This window comes from Theropithecus gelada, chromosome 10 (assembly GCF_003255815.1).
Source record: "Theropithecus gelada isolate Dixy chromosome 10, Tgel_1.0, whole genome shotgun sequence".
NCBI classification, from domain to species: domain Eukaryota; kingdom Metazoa; phylum Chordata; class Mammalia; order Primates; family Cercopithecidae; genus Theropithecus; species Theropithecus gelada.
Genome location: NC_037678.1, coordinates 53,962,882 through 53,988,203, shown reverse-complemented (window position 1 = coordinate 53,988,203; position 25,322 = coordinate 53,962,882). Strand labels below are relative to the sequence as shown.

The 25,322-nt window shown below is 52.9% G+C and overlaps 1 protein-coding gene across 1 annotated transcript in view; it reads right to left on the bottom strand.

The window, feature by feature from the left end:
- Positions 1-25,322, bottom strand: part of PREX1 (phosphatidylinositol-3,4,5-trisphosphate dependent Rac exchange factor 1) — a 205,599-nt gene that overhangs the window by 11,312 nt on the left and 168,965 nt on the right. The window contains exons 17-33 of the mRNA XM_025399110.1: positions 24,144-24,236; positions 23,069-23,217; positions 21,340-21,425; positions 19,419-19,555; positions 18,639-18,759; positions 17,435-17,622; positions 16,881-17,042; positions 15,984-16,194; positions 15,288-15,564; positions 11,781-11,987; positions 10,335-10,423; positions 8,305-8,387; positions 8,066-8,156; positions 5,526-5,654; positions 3,545-3,586; positions 2,297-2,517; positions 505-604 (exon numbers count right to left, since the gene is read on the bottom strand). Of these exons, the coding sequence (XP_025254895.1) occupies positions 505-604; positions 2,297-2,517; positions 3,545-3,586; positions 5,526-5,654; positions 8,066-8,156; positions 8,305-8,387; positions 10,335-10,423; positions 11,781-11,987; positions 15,288-15,564; positions 15,984-16,194; positions 16,881-17,042; positions 17,435-17,622; positions 18,639-18,759; positions 19,419-19,555; positions 21,340-21,425; positions 23,069-23,217; positions 24,144-24,236 (2,386 nt within the window). The remainder of the gene's footprint in view (positions 1-504; positions 605-2,296; positions 2,518-3,544; positions 3,587-5,525; positions 5,655-8,065; positions 8,157-8,304; positions 8,388-10,334; positions 10,424-11,780; positions 11,988-15,287; positions 15,565-15,983; positions 16,195-16,880; positions 17,043-17,434; positions 17,623-18,638; positions 18,760-19,418; positions 19,556-21,339; positions 21,426-23,068; positions 23,218-24,143; positions 24,237-25,322) is intronic.

Genomic DNA, 25,322 nt, shown 5'->3' with positions numbered 1-25,322 from the left:
AAAAAAAAAAAAAAAAAAAAAAAAAAAGAAAGAAAGAGAAAGGGGAGAAAAGGCAGAGGAAGGAGAGGAGAGGACAAGAGCAAGGGAGGAAGGGAGGATGGAACTTAATTACTATACTTAGTTAAGCCCTTTAAAAATCTTAACAAATCTTCACATCTCTAGGGAAGAATTTTATTCAGAATTGAGCAGTAGTGTCATTCTAGGAGCTGTTGGAGATAGCTGGGTTCATACAAAAAGAAACCCCTCTTTGTCCATGTGTGCCCCAAAGTTCAGCTCTCACACTCATGTTGGAGGCATGAGATTTGACAGCACTGAGTACTGAGCTCACCTTGGGCAGCTGGCCCCGAGGCAGGGGAAGGACACTGTGACCCCAGAGAGCTGTCCCTTCCACCCCAGGCGTGACCCCAGAGCTGTCCCTTCCACCCCAGGTGCGACCCCAGAGAGCTGTCCCTTCCACCCCAGGACCCCAACTCTCACAGTGGAGGGGTGGCAGAAATCACTCACTGGCCACATAGTTCTCATCCAGCTGCTTAAAGGAGAAGGTGACATTGTCCAGCTCTGACAGGGTCACCCAGATGTCCTCCAGCATGGTCCGTTCCTCCTTCTGCAGGAAGAAGACAGTGCGGAGGAGTCTCAGATGCCAGTCCTGCCCCAGGGTTTCCTACCAAGATGCTGAATTCAACTCTAGTTGGCACTCCAGACTGTGGGCCCCCTGGGTGCCAGGTCCTGAGCGGGACTCTCCAGAGTGGATGTGAAATCATGGTGTGCTCTGTGGCTTGTCCTGCACCTTCAAGGGTCACAGAACCCACCTCTGCCTTCATTCGCTGAGTGCTCCTAGGAAAGTCACTGCCTCTCCTGCCTGGACCACCAACCAGGCTTCTAAACTTAACCTTCTCAAACCTAACACACTCACATAAAAATCCCCAATTCCTTCCTCAACCTCCCCCAGTCAGTCCCATGTCAGCAAATAGCAGCAGCATTCACTCAGTCATCCAAGATCCAAACCTGTGACTTCTCAGTTTCTCTCCTGCTCACCCTGGGCCTGGTCCATCACCAAGTCTGATGGGTCAACACTAAAACATCCTCCAGACCCACCCACCTCCCTCCAGCTTCCCGGCCACCACCTGGGTTCAAGGGTCCACCGTCTCTCACCAAGATGATACCAGGTTTCCCTTTTGCCACTCTCTGCTCACAAACAATACATCCTACATGTCCTGTTTTGAAAACTTAACCCAAATTATATCACTCGCCCAGCTCAAAGCCTCTGAACAGCTCCTCTGCTTCCAGAATAAAGTCTTAGGCCCTACAGATCAGGTCCCCCCATCTGCCCAGTCCCCTGCCGCTCCCCTCTGGCCACACTGGCCGCTCTTTGGGGCCTTGGTACATGCTGGTCCCTCTGCCCCGCACAATCCTCCTCACACTGTCTGCCTGGCTGGCTGAGGTCTCAGCTCAAGCATCACCGCCTTACACAGCCTGTCTCTGAAACCACCTAATCTAGGGAACAGCACCCGCAAAGCTTCCTGCAGAGCTTCCCTTCTCTCCACCTCCCTTCCCTCCTCCGTCCTTTCTTCTTCTCAAGCTGCTTCCCCCAACTAGAAAGTCAGCTTCAGGCCCCCAGGGCCAGTGCAGGGCCTACTACATGATAAGTGTTTGGAGAATGAAGGCACTGGGCCCAGCTTCCCCATGTGAGAAGAGGAAGGGGAGGGCTGAGTGTTCCTTGCTACCTCCCTGGGCCCCAGCTTGTGCATTCTGGGAATCAAGTGACAGCCAATCTCCCACCAGGCAGGCACCTTGTGTAGCAGCAGCCGGCAGAGGACGCTCCAAGGCCAGGCCTCCCCACTAGCCAGTGGCAGGGGCTCCAGGAGCCAACCTCAGAGGCACTGGTGACTCTCGGGGCCCTGGCTGGATGTGCAGGAGCATCTCTGGCTTCCACCACACCACTCCCACCTCAGGCCCTCAGTTGTCACAACCAAAAATGTCTCCAGACATTGCCAAGTGTCCCCTAGTGGTGAAACTGCCCTGGGCTGACACCTGCTCATATGTAGCATGGATTCTATTATCTGTATGTGCCCCCTGCCCTCCCACTGTGAGAGAAGATCCCTAGGCACAGGGACTCTGTTTTGTTCACTGCTGCACCTTCAGTGCCCATAAAACAGCACACAGGTGCTCAACAAATCGCTGCTGCGGGAGTGACGAGATCTGGGGGAGCCTGAGTGAGTGGGCAGGCGCTCCCTCGCCCCGGCCTGGGCGGGCACCAGCAGGTGGGCCAGCGGGGCCGCCCTGCCGCCCCACTCACCACTGCGGCCGGCGAAAGCAGGGACTGGCAGTGCAGCAGGACGCCCGTGGCCGCCACCTGCTCCAGCCACTTGCGGCTGGCGTCGCGGCTGCTCTCCTCGTACTCGCCATTGTTGTTGTAGCGGTAGCCCAGGGCCGCCAGCAGCTGCTCGGAGAAGGTGCACACGGCGGCCACCAGGGCCTGGCAGAAGATCGCGTCTCTGCGCAGCTGCAGCTCTGTGTCTGGGGGCAGAGGGCAGGGGGCCTCACTGGAAGGGTGATCCCGCGCCACCAGGAGGCCCACCCCCCAAAGCCCTGGGTCCAGGACCCCTCATGGAACCCCCAGCAAAGGGCGAACAATAGGTCAGAAATTACTTTTTGGTGGACATCCCAGTCACCAAAAGCCAATTCCACAAAAATCAATTCTCCAAAACGCAAGCCCATTGGACAAAACTGTTCTCTCAGTGACTCATCTGCCTGCTTTGAAAACCAACCAACCAAAGAAACACCTTGTGATTTTCCTAAGGGTTTCCCAAGACCCTCACCCTGAGCCATTTCTCCTCTCATTACGGGCTTCCTTGGCCTTGGCCAGTAGAATGCCAATGGTGCCAAGCTCTTCTGCCAAGCTCCACGTGTTCAGAAATGCAATTTAGCATTTTCTCTACATTGGAGAACTATGCTCTCTTCCTCCCCCCAGCTCTGCCCTTGCCCCTGTCCTCGGCCTTGCCATGGTTTGAGGAACTGGCCAGTTTCAAGCAATTGCTCTCTCAGCGTCCCAATCTTCTGGAAAGAATTATTTCCCTGGCCGGCTTCTGGCCAGTGAGTTTTCAGTGACCAAATCTGACCCAGATCCTACAGTAGCACCCCCTTGGCTGAGAATTTCTGGAAAGAAGAGAGGGATAGAGAAGGTCTCCAAGATTCTCCACTACCTCCTCCCGCTTCCTCTTCCCCTCTCTCTGATGGGTGGAAGCCCCCAGGCTGGGGCTGAAGGCTCTACTGGCACAGGCCCCCCTAACATTGTCCTCTATCCCAGGGCCCTGTCAACATCCACCCAGGCCTGGGCAGTGCCACAGGACAGGACTCCTGGCTCCAGTGCCCTGAGGCTTGTCCCTTGGACACATGAGGAAGAAGCAAGTTTCAAGTAGATCTTGGAGGGGCTCCAGGCCAAAGCGTTGCCTCCCCGAGTCCAGGCCCTGATGGCATGGATGGTCAGCTTTGGGCGGTGGAAGAGGCCGGGCATGTGCCCCACACACACCTTTAATGCCCTCACCTGTGCACTTCAGCAAGGCCAGGAGCAGCTGGTTCTTCCCATCTGGAAGGAGAAGGGAGAGAGAAACGGGGACAGGCTGGGACGGGGCAGCAAGAGGTGAGGGCAGGACCCAGCCCCTCCCCATGGCACCTTCCAAGGTGCTCTGACCCTTCACAGCAAAGCCCTGGCACCCAAGGCTGTGCTCAAGGAGGTTTTATTGATTGTTAGGTGAACTCCAGGAACCCCTGACCTCAGGCAGTGGAACCCCAACCATAAGGCCCATCTGTACATGCAAGCTGCAGACACAGGCGGAACCAGCCCCTTTAACCCTGGGCCACCGTCCCTGCCCCACAGCTTGTTCACATAAGTATGGGCACACTCACATGTACAACCTAGGTACACACGTATCCAGACATACACATCAACACACAACCAAGTGCATGCCACACACAGAGACACATATACTCATACACAGATTCATATATGTACATACAGGCACACATGCACCCACACAAGCACACACAGCAGACACCCAAGTGCACACCACACACATGCACTCATATGCAGACTCACATACATATGTACACACACAGGTACACATGCATCCACACAGACACACAAACAACAGACACACAAGTACACACATAAGACACAGACACACGCTCCTAATAGCCTCACATACATATTCTCATCCTACATGGGTACGGTCTGTCCTGCAAAAGAAAGTTCATTTCTTCCAGGCCGAACATCCTGGTCTCTTTTCTTCCAAAGATGCTCCTTGACCCAGAAAGGGCTTAGAAAGATGTGGAAGGGCTTTGGATTTGGTTTCTTGGGGTGCCTTCTTCCCAGGGAGGACTGCAGGACTCAGGGCTGGGCAGGGTAAGAATGAGAGCAGGTGCGCTGGTGCATGCTTGTCAGGACTCACCATGCCAGGCACCAGGCCAGGACTCACCACGCCAGGCAGCCAGGGCACTGAGCACATGACCTGTGCTGACTCACTTAATCCTCCTGACCACACAGGAGGGAGGTGGCGCTGTGGGCACATTTGACACAGGAAAGAGCTAAGGCCAGAGGCTTCAAAGAACTCGCCATGATCGCACAGCCAGTAAGTGGGTGAGCTGGGATTCAAGCCCTAGTGGTCTGGACCCAGAGTCGATGTTCTTCACCAGTTACACCTTTGGAGAACAGGACAGATCAGAAGCAGCAGAGACTCCAACTCAGAGGCTGCTGTTTCCCGGGGGAACAGCCCAGAGTCCTCTAATCTCCCACTGTCCTGGTCAAACATATCCCTCGTCCGCATCCTTCTAACCCAGGAGTCTCAGACACAAAAGCCGGCAAGGGCCAGGCAGGTGACAGAAGATGCGTGGAGCAGACGCCAAGCCACAGGGAGCGGTGCAGACTGGGGTGCACTAGAAAGCACCTTGGCCCCACGTACAGAGAGCAGCCGCCACTCCTCTCCACCAAGGTAGGATGGCAGACTGGGCCTGGAATCACCAGATCTTCTGGTTATTCAAGAGTAGCCGGAAATCCAAGTTTTTATGTGAGAACCTCTGTCAAGCTGGCAGCAGAGTCACAGTTTTTGCTGCTGCAGCATCGAAACCTATCTGTGGGCCTGAATCTGGTCAGTGGGCTGCCAGCCTGTGTCCCTCATACCCTGATAATAACAGGAACACACACATCCACTGTTTTGGAAGCTGAGAAAGACCAGGTTCAGCCTTTTCAGCCTCCAAAATCAGGGCTTTGTTTAGTTTGGTTTTGTGTCTGCTTTTTGTTTTGGTAGAGATAGAGTCTATGTTGCCCAGGCTGGTCTCAAACTCCTGGGCTCAAGTCATGTCCTGCCCAGGGCAGGACACTCAGCTGACAGAGGGCATCACTTCTCTTGTCCTCTCCCTGGGCATGGAGAAACAGGGGTCGCAGAGCTGGATCCATTCTTGATTCTCTCGTTCCACATCAAAGGCCACGGCTCCCTCCCCACCATGATGCACCCTCCCTGCCCACCGACCTTCCACATATCTCTGAATGTTGTCCACCAGGGTCTTGATGGAGTTGGGGAGGTTCCAGGGGTCCTCCTGGATGCTGATCTGGATCAGGCTCCGGCCACGGATTGTACACTCTTCTTTCTGTTTAAACTCTGGGGCAGGAAAGTGGCATGAGGGCCAGGGAAGGGACGGAGGTAGCTTTGGAGAATGGTGGCACAAAGGCCTATGTCCCATCACAGATCCCAGAGCTCATAATCCTAGATCAAGGGAGCTGGCAGGACTCCTGGACATTATCTGGTCCACAGAGGGTAAGTGTGCTACTATGTCATGGTATCACACCCGTGGCAGACATCACTCATCAATCTCAGCATTCCTTCCTGCTCTCTGAGACCAGGACTCCCCACAGCTACCTCCAATCCAGTGCAGACCTCACAAATCAATCATGGCTTTCCTTTCATCTAAACCTGGATGTTGTAGCCACAGAAGGATTCTCAGGAACTACCTCCTCACAGCCACAACCAGTTGAGATGGCACATGAGTTCTAACCCTTTCCCTACACAGAGGAGGAAGCCCACATATAGAGTGGGAAAGTGACAAGCCTTAAGTCACACAACTGGGCAGTGATAGCGCTGGGACTTGCCTCTGGCCCCACCATTCAGACACCAGGAAGACAAAGGCCCCTGCAAAAGACAAAGGCCTCTTTCCTCCTGCAAGGTCCAGGGCAGAACACTCAGTTTCTGAGATATTTGTGAGTTTGCTGTTTCTGCTTTCTGAGGTCCATCCCTGAAAGCTGATCCTGAGACAGCAGAACGTGCAGCTGAGCTGGGGAGCCCCAAGTCCTCACCACTTCCCACCCTTTCTTGGTGGCAAGAAAGGGTGCCCATCTGCATTTCTATCTCCTACAATCTCACTGGGAGCTCCCTGAGGTCAGGGCAGTATCAAATTCATCTCAGGGTCTCCAGTGCCCAGTACAAGGCCTGGCACAAGCTGGTTCTCGGAAATTATTTACTGGATGTACAGAAGCATGAATAGACAGGCGGATGGGTGAATGGATGGGTAGAACAGTGAAAGAGTGGGCACATGGATGGAAGGAGGGAAGGATGGATGGATGGATGGACAGACAAGCGGATGGATGGATGAATGGATGGATGGATGGATGGATGGATGGATAGGTGGGTGGATGAATGGGTGGGTGGGTGGATGGTTGGATGGGTGGGTGGGTGGGTGGATGGATGGATAGATGGTGAGTGGGTAGTTGGGCAGATGGGTGGGTGGATGGATGGATAGGTGGGTGGATGGATGGGTGGGTGGGTGGGTGGATGGATGGATAGATGGTGAGTGAGTAGCTGGGTGGATGGTGGATGGATGGATGGATGGATCAATGGGTGGATGGGTGGATGAGTGGGTGAATGAATGGATGGATGGCTAGATGATAAATGGATGAGTGGATGGATGGGTGGGTGGGTGGAGGGATGGATGGATGGATGGATGGATGGATGGATGGATGGATGGATGGATCGATAGTGGGAGGGTAGATGGCTGGATGGATCGATAGTATGTTGGGTGGATGAGTAGGGTGGGTAGGTGGGTAAATGGGAGGAAAGGTAGATGGGAGAACATAAGAAATTTCAATCCTTTTCTCTCAATCATTTCAAGAAGAAAGTCTCAATTTGGTGCTGGTAAGCCCTTAACACTTCTTTAATTCACAAATCCCTCTCTTAAATGAAGAACAAGGAGCCCTTGGCAGGCAACAGTGCCTAACTGCAGTATAATGATATTTTGTTGCTGTTGTTCACATTTAATTTATCATTATGGTTTATCACAAATTTTTGGCATATTATACTGGCTTTTCATATATAGGGAGTTCAACAAGGTCCTTTCAAAATTAAGAGCGATACTTTTTGAAAAGTGATGTCAATAATAAGAAAAAAATGAGTATGGTTTAAAAGACATGAAGGAAGACTGGGCACAGTGGCTCATGCCTGGAATCCCAGCACTTTGGGAGGTCAAGGCAGGAGGATCACTTGATACCAGGAGTTCAAAACCAGCCTTGGCTACATGGCAAAACCATGCCTCTACAAAAAAGAAATAAATAAATAAAATAAAATAATAAAAAATAAAAAAATTAGCCAGGAGAAGTGGCGTGCACCTGTAGTCCCAGCTACTTAGGATAGGAGGCTGAGTTGTGAGGAAAACTTGAGCCTGGGAGGTCAACACTGCAGTGAGCTGTGATCACACTACTGCACTCCAGCCTGAGTGACAGAGTGAGACCCTTTCTCCAAAAAACAAGACAGAAAGGAAGGGAACGGAATGGAAAGGAAAGGAAAGGAAAGAAAACCAAAAGAAAAAGGAAAAGAACCATTCTTGGCTCAGAGTCTACAAAAACAGGCCACGGGCTGGATGTGCCCCAAGGGCTAAAATCACTGTCCCCTGGATGATCCCCACAGTCGTTCCGCAGTAGAGGGGCAGAGCTGAGCATGAGCCCAGGCATCCCCTGCCCTGCCCCCATCTAACACCCTTCCCCATCGCAGGCTGTCGCCTTGGATGCTGGCTATCCCCTCACCTTGTAAGCTGTGGTTCATGGGGAAATGCTTGGTTTCTTCAAAAGCCCGGCTCATGACTGGTCCCTTGAGGAGAGCATTGATGGAGTCCACCTGGGTGGCAAGAAGCCCCGGGTTGGTTTGGGCCCCACGGCCCTACACATTGCAGATGTCTGGGTCCCATAGCCCCTGGGTCACAGGCCCTCCCCAGGTGTGACAGGAGGAACCCAAAGTTGCACCAGGAGTGGGGCAAAGTTCCTACCTGGTTAAAGAGGTGCTCCAGGCAGCCATGAAGCTTGTCCTGCTTGTCAGATGGGATTCGCATGTCACAGGGCAGCTCATCTCCTTGGCGGGAGGTAGAAGTAACAGCCATCAGTCATTCCTGCCCCACCTCACACCATCCCCAGCACTTTCCCAAGAAGGGGATACAGCTACAGAACTCCAAACCCACAGGGGATCTGGAGTCTAAAGACCAGGTCCTGGCTGTGAACCACAGGGAAAATCGCCTGACCTCTCTGAGCCTCAGTTTCTTCATCTGCAAAATGGACAACAGGCACTAACTAATGCATGACAAGATTGTAAAGCACTGCTTTTTGTAAAGCACTGATTGTAAAGCACTATTTCCATTCTGCAAATGAGGGACTGAGGAACAGACAGAAGGAACTGGATGCCGCGTGTCCTGATTCCTTGCCCAGTTGGTTCAGTTACATCAGCTGTCACACCCAACTCCTTCCTAGAGGCTCCTGGGGCCAGTTTGTGCAGCTGACTGTCTTAGGTGATGAAATATGTATCTAAAAGTTCAGCAATGTCTTCCATTGTACTTGAGCTTCTTTTTCTTCTGTTCATTGAAGTATAATTAAAATTAAATTGTTATGCACAGACTATCTCTGAAAGGACACGCAAGACTGTAGTGACAGTGGGAACAGCAGTGACAGCCTGAGAACCAAGGGTTTTAGGGGAGACTTGTCACCGTGCACCCTCTGGGGCCTTCTGAATTATGCACCATGTGGATACACAACCCAACTTGCAAAATGAACTGCTTTGAAGTCTGAAGTAAACAAGACTAAAATAAAAAACAATTTCAGGCTTTCAGTAACGCCTTTAATCCCAGCAATTTGGGAGGCTGGGGCAGGTGGATCACAAGGTCAAGAGATCGAGACCATCCTGGCCAACATGGTGAAACCCCATCTCTACTAAAAATATAAAAATTATCTGAATGTGGTGGCAGGCGCCTGCAGTCCCAGTTACTCAGGAGGCTGAGGCAGGAGAATCGCTTGAACCCGGGAGGCGGAGGTTGCAGTGAGCTGAGATTGTACCACTGCACTCCAGCCTGGCGACAGAGTGAGACTCTGTCTCAAAAAAATAAAAATTAAAAAAAAAGTTGTAAGTACAGTATGATCTAATTTATAAAATATTGTCTATGTCTGTCTGTCCATCCATCCACCCACCTGTTCATCCGTGCATTCACAGGCCCCACCAATGAGCTCCAAATGCTGGCGAGGGTCATTTCCAGGGGAGATGATGAGACTCTCATTCATTTTTATGGACTTCTTTTTGTTGTTTCTTTGTTTGCTTGTTTGATGGAGTCTCACTCTGCCACCCAGGCTGGAGTGCAGTGGCGCGATCTCAGCCCACTGCAACCTCCCTCTCCCAGGTTCAAGTGATTCTCCTGCCTCAGCCTCCCGGGTAGCTGGCGTTACAGGCGTGCACCAACATACCCAGTTAATTTTTGTATTTTTAGTGGAGACGGGGTTTCACCATGTTGGCCAGGCTGGTCTCAAACTCCTGACCTCAAATGATCCACCAGCCTCGGCCTCCCAAAGCGCTGGGATTACAGGCGTGAGCCACCGCGCCCGGGCTTAGATACTTCTTTGAACTGCTCCGTGTCGTTTGGATTTTTGGTTTGCACACGTATTGTTTTTACATAAACCATGAGGTCACCCTGTTTAGTTGTCAGCTCACTCATCACAACACTCATCATACATGAAGCATACAGAATTGCACCATGCATGCCTCTATTTGCTCCATCTCCGTGACATTCACGGAGAACATCAGCTCCAAGAGGGCTGAGATGTTTGTTTCATTCACTGCCGCATTCCCAGCGCCTGGCACATAATACGGGCTCAAGAAATACTTGCTGAATGAGTGAATGGAAGGAAGTCAAGTACAGGACCATGTAAATAAAATACAAAACAACATAACGCAAGGGAAAGTATAATAAAATAAACTAAAACTAAATCTCATGGGGAGGAAGCTCTCTCCCTGAGCACGGGCTGCTGCCGCTCCACTCACCAGACCCCATCTCGTCGCTGCCCAGGTAGGAGCTGTTACTTCTTACGCTGGTGTAGGACAGGACCGAGTCCCGATTGCTGTTACACTCGCTGCAAAGGGGCCCAGAGAAGGGGCTGAGTCACCCTGAGCTCAGGCCATCTGATCCTGGCACTCGAAACCCACTTTCTACAGTATAGACAAAACCCCTGGGCCCTCGGGTGGGCACACAGCCCAGAGGGGGCATCGAGCACCGGTCCCGGGGCCCAAAGGCAGGGAAGGCCGGCCTGGTGGTTTTCCTTGCCTGCGGGCTGGGAAACGTTTCTAGGCTCTAGCACAGAAACACAGAAATAGGAGGAGGATGGTGAATCCTTTTCACTCAGGTGTCACTCTGTCCAGTGTCCCCAAGGGACAGCCTTGCCCTGAGACACCTGCCCATTCCACATGGCTCTGTCTTCCATCTCCCCAGCCCCCAGCCTGGCTGGAAACCTCATGACAACACTGACTGGATCAGATTCGCTACAGCCCAGGAACTCGGAAGGTGTGGGAGATTAAAACTCACGATCCTGACATTTTTTCCTTCACCTTTTTGAAAATTAAAGGAAAAACTGGAGGACCCAAAAATGTAAGAATGAAATCCCAGAGAGACGGCGAAATCTGAGACTACGGATATGAGGCTCTGAGGACACACAGTGCCGCAGCAGCCAGAGCGTCTCATTCTACAGACACCAGGTAAGCCAGAAACGGCGGGTCAGGCAGATCCCTTGACGATCAAAAGAACATCTACACTGGGAGAACTGGGGGGAACGTCTGTCTTCTCAAACTGTATCAGTTCTGATTTATGCCCACTGAAGCACCCTTCTAAGATTCCACTGTAACCACCGTGGGCAAATGTGAGGTCACCATTCACTGCGACCACAGTGTCTGTTTATCTGTAGGAAGGAATTAAACTTACCCATTATATGGCTTCCTACAGGAATCTGAGTTTTAGTCTATTTAACCCACTAATTAGGACCTCACTGATCTTGTTATAATTAACCAGTAGAAAATTTAGATCTTCTCAGGTTAGGAGGGAAAAGACCTGCGTTCTTCCTCCTTGGACCAAATAAACATAAATAGTGTTTGTTTCAGAAACCACACGTCTCACACTGAGTCTTCAAATACACCACGGAATCTTGCCCTTGAGCCTGACAACATCGTGTCAGCATGTGTGGGGTGACACCGAGGCAGAACAGATGGGTCCACGCAGGGCGGATCCTAAAATGTCAGCTTTGTGACTGGGGAGCCTAAATGGGTTTTTGGGGCTCAGGGGGCTCAGATAATCCCCCAGAACCACGCTATGAGCAACAGCACCCTGAGCCCACTGCACCCTGGGAAGTGTCCACTGATTCTCACGTTGCCACGGGTCCGTGGCCTCACCTCTCTGCGGACATCTTCATCTAACCCCAGCCCCCCGACAGCGACACCCACCTGTAGGAGTCGCGGTAACTCATGGTGTCGTGGCCTGAGTCCTCCTGGTCCTCCTCAGCCACCTTGAAGCACACCTTCTTGATGCCTCCATGGTCACTCCTGTCCATCTCGCTCTCTTCACTGACCAGGGGCAGGGAGGAGGCCTCCTCAGCCAAGGACGCATCGCAGGACCCACCCAAGGTGGGCTCTGTGATGGTGGACAGCAGCCTACGGGAGCAAAGACCTTGAAGTCAGAGATACAGGTGTGGCCCGTTGTGTCACTTTCCTGAAAATCCCGCCAGCAGCTGCAGGTGTGAGCACTGGCCCTCCTGCTGGGGGTGGGAGACACGCAAGTTCTTTCACAGCCAAGCTACACAAGGCTCTCCCAGAACGTGGGCCAGGAAGCTTTTGCTCTAGAGACCCTGGGAGCAAATCCTTCCAGCTCGATAGGCTGCACGGTCTCATGACAACCACTCAACCTGCTGTTGCAGTGGGACAGACCTGGACAGTGTGGAAGCAAATGGGCGTGGCTGTGTTCCAATGACACCTTGTTTAAAAATGAAAACAGCTGGCTGGGCACGGTGGCTCACGCCTGTAATCCCAGCACTTTGGGAGGCCGAAGCGGGCTGATCACCTGAGGTCAGGAGTTTGAGACCAGCCTGGTCAACATGGTGAAACGCCATCTCTACTAAAAAACAAAAATTAGCTGGGTGTGGTGGTGGGTGCCTGTAATCCCAGCTACTCAGGAGGCTGAGGTAGGAGAGTCACTTGAACCCAGGAAGCAGAGGTTCCAGTTAACCAAGATTGCACCACAGGATTCCAGCCTGGGAGACAGAGCAAGACTCCATCTCAAAAAAAAAAAGAAAAAAAAGAAAGCCACAAGCCGAAGTCTAGGGGCCTCTGGGCCATAGTTCATCAATCCCCACTGTAAGGTGTGATGGTTAAGAGCACAGGTTTTGAAGTTAGCTAAACCCCTAGATTCAAATCCCAATATTACCATTTCCTAGCTTAGAGACCTAAAGCAAATTATTTAAACTCTTGGAGACTCAGTTCCCTCATATGTAAAATGGGATCATATCAGCATCTGTATCTTAGGCTTCTGTGACAATTAAGGAAGCTAAAACGTGTAAACAGGCTAGGCCCAGTGGCTCACGTCTATAATCCCAGCACTTTGGGAGGCTGAGGCAGGAAGGTCTCTTTAGCTCAACACTTCAATACCAGGTGTGAGACTACCTCTCTGTAAGAAATACAAAAATTAGCCAGGCATGGTGGCATGTACTTGTAGTCCTAGTTACTTCGGAGGCTGAGGCAGGAGGATCACTTGAGCCCAGGAGTTCGAGGCTGTGGTGAGATATGATCACACCATCACACTCTAGCCTGGGTGACAGTTGGATAAAGTACTCAGAACAGTGTCTCTGCTGGGCGCGGTGGCTCACATCTGTAATCCCAGCACTTCAGGAGGCCAAGGCAGGTGGATCACGAGGTCAAGAGATCGAGACCATCCTGGCCAACATGGGGAAACCTCATCTCTACTAAAAATAGAACAACTAGCCAGGGGTGGTGGTGCATGCCTGTAGTCCCAGCTACTCAGGAGGCTGAGGCAGGAGAATCGTTTGAAACCGGGAGACAGAGGTTGCAGTGAGCGGAGATCACACCACTGTACTCCAGCCTGGTGACAGAGCAAGACAACATCTCAAAAAAAAAAAAAAAAAAAAAAAAAAAAAGAACAGTGTCTCGTGCCTTCTAAGTGAGCAGTGATCAGTTAAGTCCTGGCCGGATGTAATCCCACCATGTCTCCACAAAGTCAGTAGCATGATTAGCCTCACTTGACAAACGAGGAAACCAGGGCTCAGAGAGGTTAAGTGACTTGCCTAAGTTTGCACAGTGGATAAGTAGCAGGGCCAGGATTTGAACCCAGGTCTCCTGGCTCCAGAGCCTACATTCTTTTTTCCCCTTATCATGGAACATTTCCATCATACACAAAAGTAGAGAGTACACGATGAACCCAGCTATCCAACAGGCAGCTTCAACAACAGCCACTCAGGGTCCACCTTGTTTCCTCCATTATCCCCATCACTTTTTATTTCCCTGGAGCATCTTGTTTTGTTTTGTTTTGTTTTGAGACAAGGTCTCGTTCTTTCACCCAGGCTGGAGTGCAGTGGTGCAATCACGGATCACTACAGCCTCGATCTCCTGGGCTCGAGTCATCCTGTCCCAGTACCCTGAGGAGCTGGGACAACAGGTGTATGCCACCACACCTGGCTAATTTTAGAATTTTTTTTAAGAGAGATAGGGTTTCATTATGTTGCCCAGGCTGGTCTCAAACTCCTGGGCTCAAGCAATCCTTCCAAGTCAGCTTCCCAAAGTGCTGAAATTACAGGCATGAGCCACCGTGCCCAGCTCACTGGAGTGTTTAAAACAAGTCCAAGATAGCATGTACTTCCCCCATACCTACTTCCACGGATGTCTCTAATACATACAGACTTCCTTTTAAACATGTGGTTCTCAACTGGGGGCAATTTTGCCCCCTAGGAAACCTTTAGCTATGTCCAAAGACACTGCTACTTGTTTCAACTAAAGAGGAATTTTGCTACCAGTATCTCGTAGGTAGAGACCCCAGATGCTGCTGAACATCCTCCGACGCCGAGGACAGCTCCCCAACCAGGAATAATCCAGCCCCAAATGTCACCAGTGTCAAGGGTGAGAGACACTGTTTTACACAGGACCACACTGCTCGACTGTGCCTAAGAGAATGGAGGAGTCCTCAATACCATCGAGCACCCAGTCTGTGGACAAACATCCCTGATTGTCTCAAAATGCCTCCTCACATGGACGAGCTAGAAACAGATCCCTAAGTAGGTTCAGACGCTGCATCTGGCGGGTCCGTCTCTTGAGTCTCTTTCATCTCTAACAGTTCCTCTTCCCCACACCTGCTTCCGCATCATTCGTTGAAGAAGCCAGGTCATTTACCACACCCACCCTCCGGATTCAGCCGGATGCTTCCCCAATGAACCACCCTCTGCACCACATCCTAGAGCTGAGTAGGGAGACCTCGAGCCTCCGTGAGATGACAGCTCCATATCTGCGGGCAAGAGCCTCGTGGGCGGGGCTGCGTGTGTGTCCTGGTGTATTGCAGCAAAAGGACAGCTTGTCCTCACTTTCTGTGATGTTAAAATCATAAAGCTCCCCCCAGAATCTTTCAGCAGACAGTTTTAGCCTCGCTGACGAGTGCTGCCTATATCCATGGTATTTCATTAGTACCGTGGTTCTCAGTCAGGGATGATTTTCCCTGCGGGGAGTATTTAGCAATGTCTGAAGACATTTTTGGTTGTCACAATCGGGGGAGGGGTGCTACTGGCATCTAGTGGATAGATGACAAAGATACTGCTAAACAGTCTATATAATGTCCAGGACAGCAGTCCCCCTCCCACCAGCCACTACAAAGAATGATGCTACCCACGTGTCAATAAGGCCACGACTGAAAACACTTGCCCCCGCGTACTCCGGACACCCCCGGCCAGCACTCACCTGTTGATTTGGGTGACGTACTGCTTCATCTCCTTCAGGGCTACATCCAGCTTGGTGAAGAGCTGCAGGTAGGCATCCTGGATCTCACGGTCCTCCTGCTTGAGCAGGAAGCTCAGGCCCCGGTCTTCCTGGCCAAGGGTCCCACTGGCTGGCCCGAAGCTGCCATCGTGGAGACCCTGGCCTTGGGGATCACCCTCTTCAGCAGGCAAGCACTTCCAGGAGGGGGCAGCCATGGTGGTGATGCAGTGCTGGGTGTAGGACATGGGGTTCAGGTGGCCTACAGTGGAGGAAGGGAGAGCTCACTGCAAAACAGCCCCCAGCATCCACGGGGCCTCTGGGCAGAACAATACAAACCCATTTCAAGGATCCCAATGAAGGAGAAAAATTTCCCTTTTAAATACTCTTAATCCATTTGGTTACTTCAAGAAGACTGTTCCAGGCTGGTGCTAATATGCTCTTAACTACTGTGATCTTCTTGCTGCCTGCAATGCAGACATGATGGCTGGTATCCCAGCAGACATCATCATCCACGAGGCATAAAGCTACATCTAGAGCTGCTGCCCTACAGAGAAGATCATCCCTGATGACCATGGAGCCACCATTCCAGCCCTGGACAGCTGACCTTCAGACAAGTTTCTGTTTAAGTATCTGGAGTGCAACATCTGAACACAGTTTCTAATAGACACACGCAGGTACCTTGCTCCGGGTCAAGGCCGATGAGGGAGGGTTTGCGTCCAAAGCGGATGCTGAAGGACCTGCCCACTGAGGAGGTGGTCTTGGGGTAGGACACTTCCATGAAGTTGATGTGGCAATTGGTGGGGCAGAAATCCAGGCCACACAGCGGGTGGGGCTCCAGCGGGGCTTGTTTGAAGGGTGGGCTGACCCTGCTCTTCAGCTGGGCTGCAAACTGAGAAAGTGGAGGCCGTAAAGTCGTGAGTCACAGGGCAGGATCTGGAAATAATAGCCCACACCCAGTACCCACTTTATCCTGGCCTAGGCCAGATGCCCCACAGTGGGACACAATGCCAGTAGCTCCAAATGAGGAGGGGAACCCCTGGACCGTGTTTCATGGCTCCAGACTGCAGGGAAAGCCTGGAGGAACCCCAGGCCTCCGGGTGCCCACCTCATGCATGGCTCCATTTTGGCTGCCCCTGAGCCATCCTTGAGGCATTGTCTCTGCCCCACCCTCAGTTCATGAGGTTCAGGGTCAACGTGCCTCTCCATCCCTATGGCGACTGGAACCGGGTGAGGCACGTGACCTAAGCCAAGCCAACAGAGCTCCCTCGGAGTTCATTTTTTCCTGGGCTCACTAAGGCTAGAGCTATCAAGGGCCAACATGTCCCTACCACACGAGAAGGGCCTGCCTGAGCGTGAACCCAACACAAAGGAAAACGAAGCCAGGAGATGCAGAGAGGCCACGCTGCTATGATGTGATAAGTTCACCTCCGTCCTTTTCAGTAATACACACCATACATTCCCCTGTTTGTTTCAGCTGAGTTGGGCTGGGCTTTGACATTTACAACCCAAATATCCCAGACTGAGATGCTACATCTGGGACCCGCGGCAGAGACCCCGGAGGGAGCAGGCAGGCACCTCCTGGTAGCAGGCAATCCTCTGGCCGATGCTCTCCAGCTTGGTGTCGCAGATGTTGCGGAACTCAAAGTGGGGCATGGTCACAATGGCGCTGCTCAGGGCCATGAGCCGCCCGCAGTTCTCCACAAAGACACTGTCATCAGCAGCAAAGGCCTCGAGGATCTGCAGAAATGTCAACAGCTACTGAGCACTCCCCGTGTGCCAGGAAGATCTTAAGCGGTTCACCCGCAGTGACTCCTGTACTACTCGTAATATCCCCCAGGAAGTCAGGTCTGTTCACCCGCAGTGACTCCCGTACTACTTATAATACCCCCCAGAAAGTCAGGTCTGCTGGCCCTTATTGCACAGGAGTAAACTGAGGCTAAAGGGACAAGCCACTCTCCACAGTCCCACGCTACCTGGTGGTAGGACAAGGACCAGAATTCAGGGCTCCAGGCTAAACCTGAGGAAATGGGATTCAGGTGTCTCACCCAACTCCTTCTCCCAACCTCTGATAAGAGACACCGGCTTCAATCCCCCAGGGTAGGGCAGGGCCAGGCAGTGCCCAAGGAGACCTTGGCAGTGAGGCCGAAGCAGCCGCGGGGCTCTACGATCTTCTCCAGCACGTGGCACCTGACGCCTGCCGTGCTCACGTACTCATACACCACGCCGTGTTCCAGGTGCACGTTGTCCACCGTCAGGCTGACCATGGGGCTGTCCTCACACAGGCTCAGCTGGGGACCCAGGGACAGCAGTGGGAAGGCTGGAAGCCAAAAGAGGTGACATCTGAGCAGAGATCAGAGGGAGGGAGGAAGGCAAGGCAAGGCCAGGAGGATTCTGGAGGAAGCCTTCCAGGCAGTGGGAACAGCAAGTGCAAAGGCCCCGAGGCAGGAGTACATCCAGCCAGAGTAGCCGGAGCAGGGAGGAAAGGGGGGAAGTGATGGAAGGTGTTGGAGAGCCAGTCTGGACAAGATACACAAGCCATCAAAGGCCTCGTCCTGAAGATGGAGGGAGCCATCGGAAAGTTCTCTTCTCATCTGGGGGAATAGCCCCTGGGAGGAGAGTCAGTCAGGACAGGGAGAGCCGTGAGCAGGCTACTGCCACCATCCTGGTAAGAAATAATGGTGGCTTGGTCCAGGCAGCTGAAACGAGCAAGGAAACAGATTCTCCCCGAGAGCCCCAAGGAGGACTACAGCCCTGTGGACACCTTCATTTCAGCCCAGTGGGACTCAGACTTCTGACCTCCAAAATTGTAAGTAGTAACTATGTGTTATTTAAGCTGCTGGGTTTGTGGCACTTTGCTATAGCAGCCATCAGAAACAGACATAACATCGCGGGCATCGCGACCATGTGCAGTGGTGCACACCTGTAATCCCAGCATTTTGCGAGACCAAGGCAAGAAGATCGCTTTAGCGCAGGATTTAGAGACCAGCCTGGGCAACATAGGGAGACCTCACCTCTAAAAAAAAATTCCAAAAATTAAAAAATTAGTCAAGTTTGGTGGGGCACGCCTGTGATCCCAGCTACTCGGGAGGCTGAGGTAGGAGGATCACTGGAACCTGGGCGGCCGGGGCTGCAGTGAGCTATGGTCACACCACTACGCTCCAATCTGGGTGACAGAGCCAGACCCTGTCTCCAAAAAGAAAAAAAAACAAACCTGCTGGCATGGAGGTGGACTGGCTGGGAGGAGAGGAGGTGAGGGGACACAGGAGAGGACCCAACCCCTCTGGAGTCTCAGTCCCTCTGGAAGCTCCCGTCACACCATGTCACGTCTGTTACCTGAGTCAGGCTGGTCTTCCTCCTGGGCCTGCTCGCCACTGGGGTCCTCACTGGCGGCCTCCTGGCTGGCTCGTGCTTCCTGGGCATCCTCATGGGTGTGGTATATCCACTGGTACAGGCCCTGCCGGAAGCCAGAGTCAGGGACAGCCATGGTGCCAGCAGGTAGGGAGGAGGGGATGGGGCCGAGGTGCAAACTGCCCCTGGGTTCCAGAGCTCTGGAAACTCACTGACCACCAGTCACACTCAGCCCCCACTGTGCACAGTCTACGCTCCCTACAGAGGCCAGGGGATGTGACAACATGAGGCAGGGCCATGGGTGCAGACACGTTGTCTCTCCTGTGTCCCTAGGGTCTACAAACGTGCCTGGTGCACAGCAGGTGCCCAAAACACACACACTGAGTGAGCCAGTGAATGAATCAGTGAGGGAATCTCGCCCTCCACCAGAACCCTGACCCTCAACCAAATGGCGTATCCACTTTCACCATCTGCTTGATGATGTGCCCAACATGCCTATGTGGTGAGGAGAGAGGGTCTGGTCACACCCATTTCACAGCTGTGAAAACTGAGACCCCCAGGTATCACGGCTCAGCTCCTCTGGTTTAAGGAGGCAGCAGGAGCACAGAGTTCAGGCCCAGCTCCGCCCTGTCGCGTCAGCAGCCCCACCCAACTCACAACCAGTGGCACATGCAGGTTTTTCTCCAGAGAAGAGAGAACAGCCCTCAGCCGTCCACCCCAACCCAGCAGGACTTCCCTGATGGCCCCAGCTGCTGGTTGACTCACCAGGGCCTCTTCATGCCGACTCCGGAATGCCTGGAAGTGATCCAGGACCTCAGGGGCACCGTCGTTCATCACGTTGCTGCCATTGACCTTCAGAATGCACTGACCGGCACAGAGCCCTGCAGCCATGGCCTCGGAGCCTAAGGGGAACAGGAGAGCGTGAGGCTGGATGCCAGGCAAGGACAGGCAGCCCGCTGAACACTGTTCCCCCACAAGACACACCCAAAGACTCCACCTCCAGCCCTCCCACCCCAGAGTCGCCCTCTGACCCACTCCAGTGCAAAGAATGGACTGACATTCCCATTTTGCAGAAGAAGAAACTGAGGTTCAGAGAAGTAGTAGCTGGCCCAAGGTGACGCAGCAAGGTAAATGGGATCCGATTCGGGTCCGTTTCACTCTAGAGCCTCATCTCCTTTAAAGTCCTGCAGCCGCCTTGTGCTACTGAGCCAGGATCGGACCCATGTGGCAGATAGGGTGACGGGCTCAGCAAGGCAAAGCCATGCTCTCTCGGTCAAATGACCAGAAGCCAGGATTCAAACTAGGCCTACTGCACTCCAAGGGCAAGGTTTTTCAGCTATTCCACAATCCCCAAACCGTAGGTCTTGAACCCAGGGTTTTTTCTAGTTCATGTGAAACGTCTGGAAGTGCAAACAAATGCCAAGCTTTGCCCAGACATGGGGCAATACCAGGCCCGAATGGTGTGGTGGTGCCAAGTACAGCCCCTGGGGACTCGCGTGGCTTCAAACCCTGGCTCTGCCACAGACCGACCCTGGAACCTTCAGCAACCAGCTTCACTCTCTGGAGCTCGGCTTCCTCGTCTGTGAAATGGGAACGCTCATAACCCCTACTCGGAGGGTCCTGGGGAGATCCGATGAGTTAAAACATGCAGCGTGGAGCATCATGCCTGGCACTCAGTGAGTGCTCAAGAAATAGCACCTGTTTTATTCTTTTCACCTTCTTTGCCTATGAACACTTATTACTACCTATTATCAATCTCTCTGCAGATGTTTTGAAGCAGGATTTCTCACCAAGGCACTGCTGACATTTTGGGTGAGATAATTCTGTGTGATTCTCCAGGGCTGTCCTGTGCACTGCAGCTTATTTAGCAGGATCCCTGGTCTACCCACTAACTGCCAGAAACACCCCCTCCCAGTTATGACAAACAAAAATGTCTCCAGACAGGGCCGATGTCCTCTGGAGAGGAGGCGAAGTTGCCCCAAGGTGAGAATCACTGCTTTAAGGACAAAGTGAAAACCTACTTTAAAATACTATCAGATTCTCAGTAGCCTTCTGTCATGGTATGCATTTTCTTAATGAATACCTAGTAAACGCACAACTATGACCACACAAGTGAAAAATGTATGTTTAAACTTTAAAAAGGGAGGCACTTAGACGCAGAAAAGTTTGAGGGCCCAGTGTCATAGACCTACTTGCTTCCATCTCCAAGACATGGTGACACCTTTAATGGCACACAAGGAATAGGCAATGCAGAAAGCAGAGGTCTTGAACTGGTGGCCTTTCGGCTGGATCTGGCCACAGAAGTATTGAGGCAGAGCCGCCAGATTTGCATTTCCGGCTTCTCTTAGAAAATCAGGTCTGGGGAGAGTGGGCTCCCATTCCAGTCTGGCAATAATGAGCTCCAGCTGAAGAGCCACTGCTCCTTCCAGAGTGAACATGTATTTTTCGCCTTGCCATAGTCCCCACCACTCCCCACTGTCTTCCACTGGGATGGCTACCCACCTGTAGCCTGCCTGACGCCAAGAGGCATTTGTGTTTGCAAGTCTTGGCATCAGGCCAAGAAAATAAGTGCTGATGGTACATTGTCTGGCAGAAGTCTAGAGTTCAGAAGGCTCTGAACGCCTGCCACACAGACAGACCGACCATCTCCTGCACCTTTCCCCTCCCTCCCTAGGCTCCCACTCACCTCTCCCCACAGCATAGACGTACGGCGGGGCAGCTCCATGAATCTGGAAGCACAGAGTGTCCGGCTGGTCAGGGATTTTGATGATCCTGCACCAGGTAGAAGAGGCAAGGAAAAAGGCTATGAAGAAAACTGGCATCACTCCCAATAATCCCGGGGCCGACCCAGAGAGTTTCTGCCTTGGAAACACTGGGAAAATTCAGCCCAAAATAGTAGTAGCAACACAGGCTTTCCAGCTCCCAAATATGGAGAGAAATGTCAATCAGGCAGATTGACCAGGATCCTTGATTAAGCACAACCCACTGGCCTGCCCTTGGAGCTTCTGTCCTCGCACAGTAATTCCAGACCACCCTCCCACACCTTCTCCATCGTTCTCCTGTCCTAAGGCCCTTGGAGGTGGGACCACCACTCCAGCCAGTCAATAGCTAAAGATTCGCAGGTGGGAGGGTGTGAAATGACCTGGTGGTACATCTCGGTGCCGAACCTAGAAAAACACCCACGCAAGTCCCCAGGAAGGCAGGACTGGGCCATTCTGTGGATCAATCCCCAAAGCAGAGAGGCAGCACCTACCAGGGAGGGCAGTGGGTGTCACTGCTCCTGGAGCATCAGTGCCCTGCCCACATCCCCGTCTAGGGCATGTCTCCAACCCTGTGCTGCACAATTGTCCCTCCCATTCGCCCCTGCAGATAAAGCCGAGCTGGGAGCCTGCTCTCAAACCCAGGTGTTTCCACGGCTTTAAGCAGACACAGTCCACCTTGGTGCTTTCTGCCACTTCCACATACCAACCCATCTATCAACCATATTTTCCCTAAGTCAGCTCGCCTTTTTACTCAAATAATTGTATTTAAAACTTTCCATGCCTCCTGACAAAAGAAGATCTGTCTTAAATAAAAGGGAGAAGTGAAAAATCAGATGCATAATTTTTCAAAGAGAAAATGCTTTGCTTCCCGGTACCTACCCCAGCATGGCTCTGCTCCTCCTGCCCCTGCTGGTGCACTCTGCTGAGCCACCGCCTCCTCAGCTCCCCCTAGTGCCACCTTTGCCCCTGACAATCTGAGCTCCACTTGCAGCCACAGGACTTCGATCAGAAGCTTCCAATGACTCCCCATGGGTCCTTGCCAGGAGCCTCCAGGGCCTGGACCCCATTGCCCCACAGACCTCACTGCCCAGCCCTCCCTCTCACTCACTGCTCTGGCTCCATCAGCTTCCTTCTGCCCCTCCAGTGTGCCAGACACAGTCCCATTTCAGGGCCTCTGCCCTGGCTGCTTCCCCTGCCTGGAGCCCTGTTCATCCAGAAATCCCCTTGGCTCCCCTATGATCCGCTTCGGGTCTTCACCTCAACTCGCAGTGATGTCTCCCTGACGAACATCCCTCTGCACACTCTGGCCCCTTTCCCGGGTTTATAGAAACTTATCTGCACCACGCTCACCAGCACAGGCTCAGCGTGTGTCTTATTTCTCTATCTGCACATCGTCTGTCTCCTGTTCCCTCCCACAACTAGATCTGAGATCTGTGAATGGCAGGAACTACATGCATCCCCACATGGCTGGATTCCCAGGGCCCAAACTGCCACCAGCACAGAGTGGCACTCTATAAACATCTGCTGAATGAATGAAGGTTCACCTTGTGTCATGTGCCTCTAGCAATGGGTCCCAGCCATGGGGGACCAGGACAGTGCCACCACTCAGTCTGAGAGGCAGGGCTGCTGGACACCCTGCCCCAGGATACTCACTCTTTGGCCTTAGTGGCCACCAGGAGGCGCAGAGGGCGGCGAGAGCAGAAGGACTGGTTGAGGATGGACTCCACCTCCGAAAAGGGCCGCAGGAACACCAGGTCCTCATTGATGGAGTAGATCTTCCTCCCCACCTGCAGGCCGGCCACCTGGGCAGGGGTGGCGGGGACAGACGTGCACACTGGTCACTAAGCTCCTTCCCTCTTCACCAAGGAAGCTCAAATGTGTTCGGCAGAAAGGTGCTGGCCCAAGGGATCCGGCAGGACTGGGTGACTGTGTGCTGTCTGTGGTAAGCAGTTGAGGGGCACAAGGGACCTGGTTCTGCCTCACGAGCCACAAAGGGAAGCTCATGGGAAGGCAGCTGGGAAAGGTGTTCCTTCTGAGGGGAAACTCTGCTGGGGCCTGACCCTGTTGTGTGGGGACACGAGTCACACCAGGGTGGCTACCTTGTGTCTGTGAGGGCCTGGCCAAGAAACATGAAGACATGCTGACCTGAACCAAGATTCACAACCACCTCCTTCCAACCGCTGACATCACTGGCAAGGTCAGCTCAGCCGCTCCGGCCATGGGTATGTGGCTACTTGCAGCCCAAAGCATTCCTAATTGCCCCTGCTCCAGCCAGCACGGCAGGTGCATCTCCCCCACCCACCTCCACACGCCCCAGGAGAAGTTGGAAGGCCCCAGGGCTGAATCCTTGGTCAGCCACACCCTCACCCTCCTAACCTATCCTCCTCTAGGCTTTGCACAGGACAGCAACAGGCTTATCTTATTCAAGCCTCTGTGACTTGTTGCAGAAAATTGAGAAACCTGCTTTTTTGCTGTACCTCCCCACAGCATCCAGCAGAGGGCAGTGGTGGAACACACCAGGGCCCTGGGCCTCTGCACTCACTCCCAGCTCCTGCAGCCACTACAGACAGCAGGTAATAGACTCAGTTTATCCACGTGGGCAGTAAAAGAAGAGGAGCCAGCGATCATTCTAGAATCTCCTGGGCTTGGCTGCCTCAAGGACAGTGAAGACAGACACTCCGCCCTGCCACCTGCACACGTTCCCTGCCAGCATCCCCGAGGGCCTCACCTCAGCCAGCGAACCTCTCTGGACGGTCTTCACCACCACAGCTTTGTTCTTCTCCTCGATGTCGAAGCCATAGTCCTCCTCCTGGGGCAGGATCTGGGGGCCCAGGACAAAAGGAACCCGGTTGGGGAGTGAGGCAGGCCTGCAGCCAGCCCCACCATGGCCCCCACAGGACCATGACCTTGTCCCAGGTCTAGTAGGGAAGCAGCTGGATCCAGGCCGGGTGAGACAGAGCAAAATGCAAACAGCACCTGGCACAGAGCCGGTGCTCACTCTGTGCATGCCACTGGCTTAACGAATCACACAGATCCAAAGGTGTCCAGCCACCAAGAACGTGGAGTTAGGGAATTTAGGGAGCAGCGGTCCCACCCGAGGGCAGGATGGCAGGCATGCTGGAAACAGGTCTGGGGGTTTCCCAGTGGGAGGGATACAGGGAAAGGCACTCATTCTGTCAACAGAGATTGACTGAGACGCTGCCCATCACATGGGCCAGGCAGTTCTCATGGATGCTGGAGACACCATCTAGAACAAGACAAACAGGCCCAGCCCTGCTTAGTGGGGGAGGCAGACTATAAACGAATAAACAAAGAAACATAGGATGTGATGCAGGGAGTGTACGTAGTTGGAATTAAAGCACTTAATGGGATAGGGCATGGCAAGCAGGCAGAGGAGGTGCTATTGGAGCTGAGGCCTGAAAGAAATGAAAAACAAAACTTCATAAAGAGTGGAGGAACATGCTCCAGGCAGCAGGCACAACACATACAAAGGGAGGCCCCAAGGCACTGGAGAGTAAGAAAAGGGCCAGCCACAATGGCTCATGCTTGTAATCCCAGCACTTTGGGAGGCCAAGATAGGTTGATCACTTGATCCCAGGAGTTCAAGACTAGACTGGGCAACATAGCAAAACCCTGTCTTTATAAAAAATACAAAAATTAGCTGGGTGTGGTGGCGCAGGCCTGTTGTCCTAGCTACTGGGGAGGTGGAGGAGAGGAGAGAGGAGAGAGGGGAGGGGAGAGAGGGGAATGGAGGGGAGGGGAGGGGAGAAAGAAAGGGGAGGGGAGAAAGAAAGGGAAGGAAGGAAGGGAGGGAGGGAGGGAGGGAGGGAAGAAGGGCACAAGAGAGACAGAGAGAAAGAAGAAAAGAAAACAGAAGAGAAAGGAAGGAAGCAGGAAGGGAGGGAAA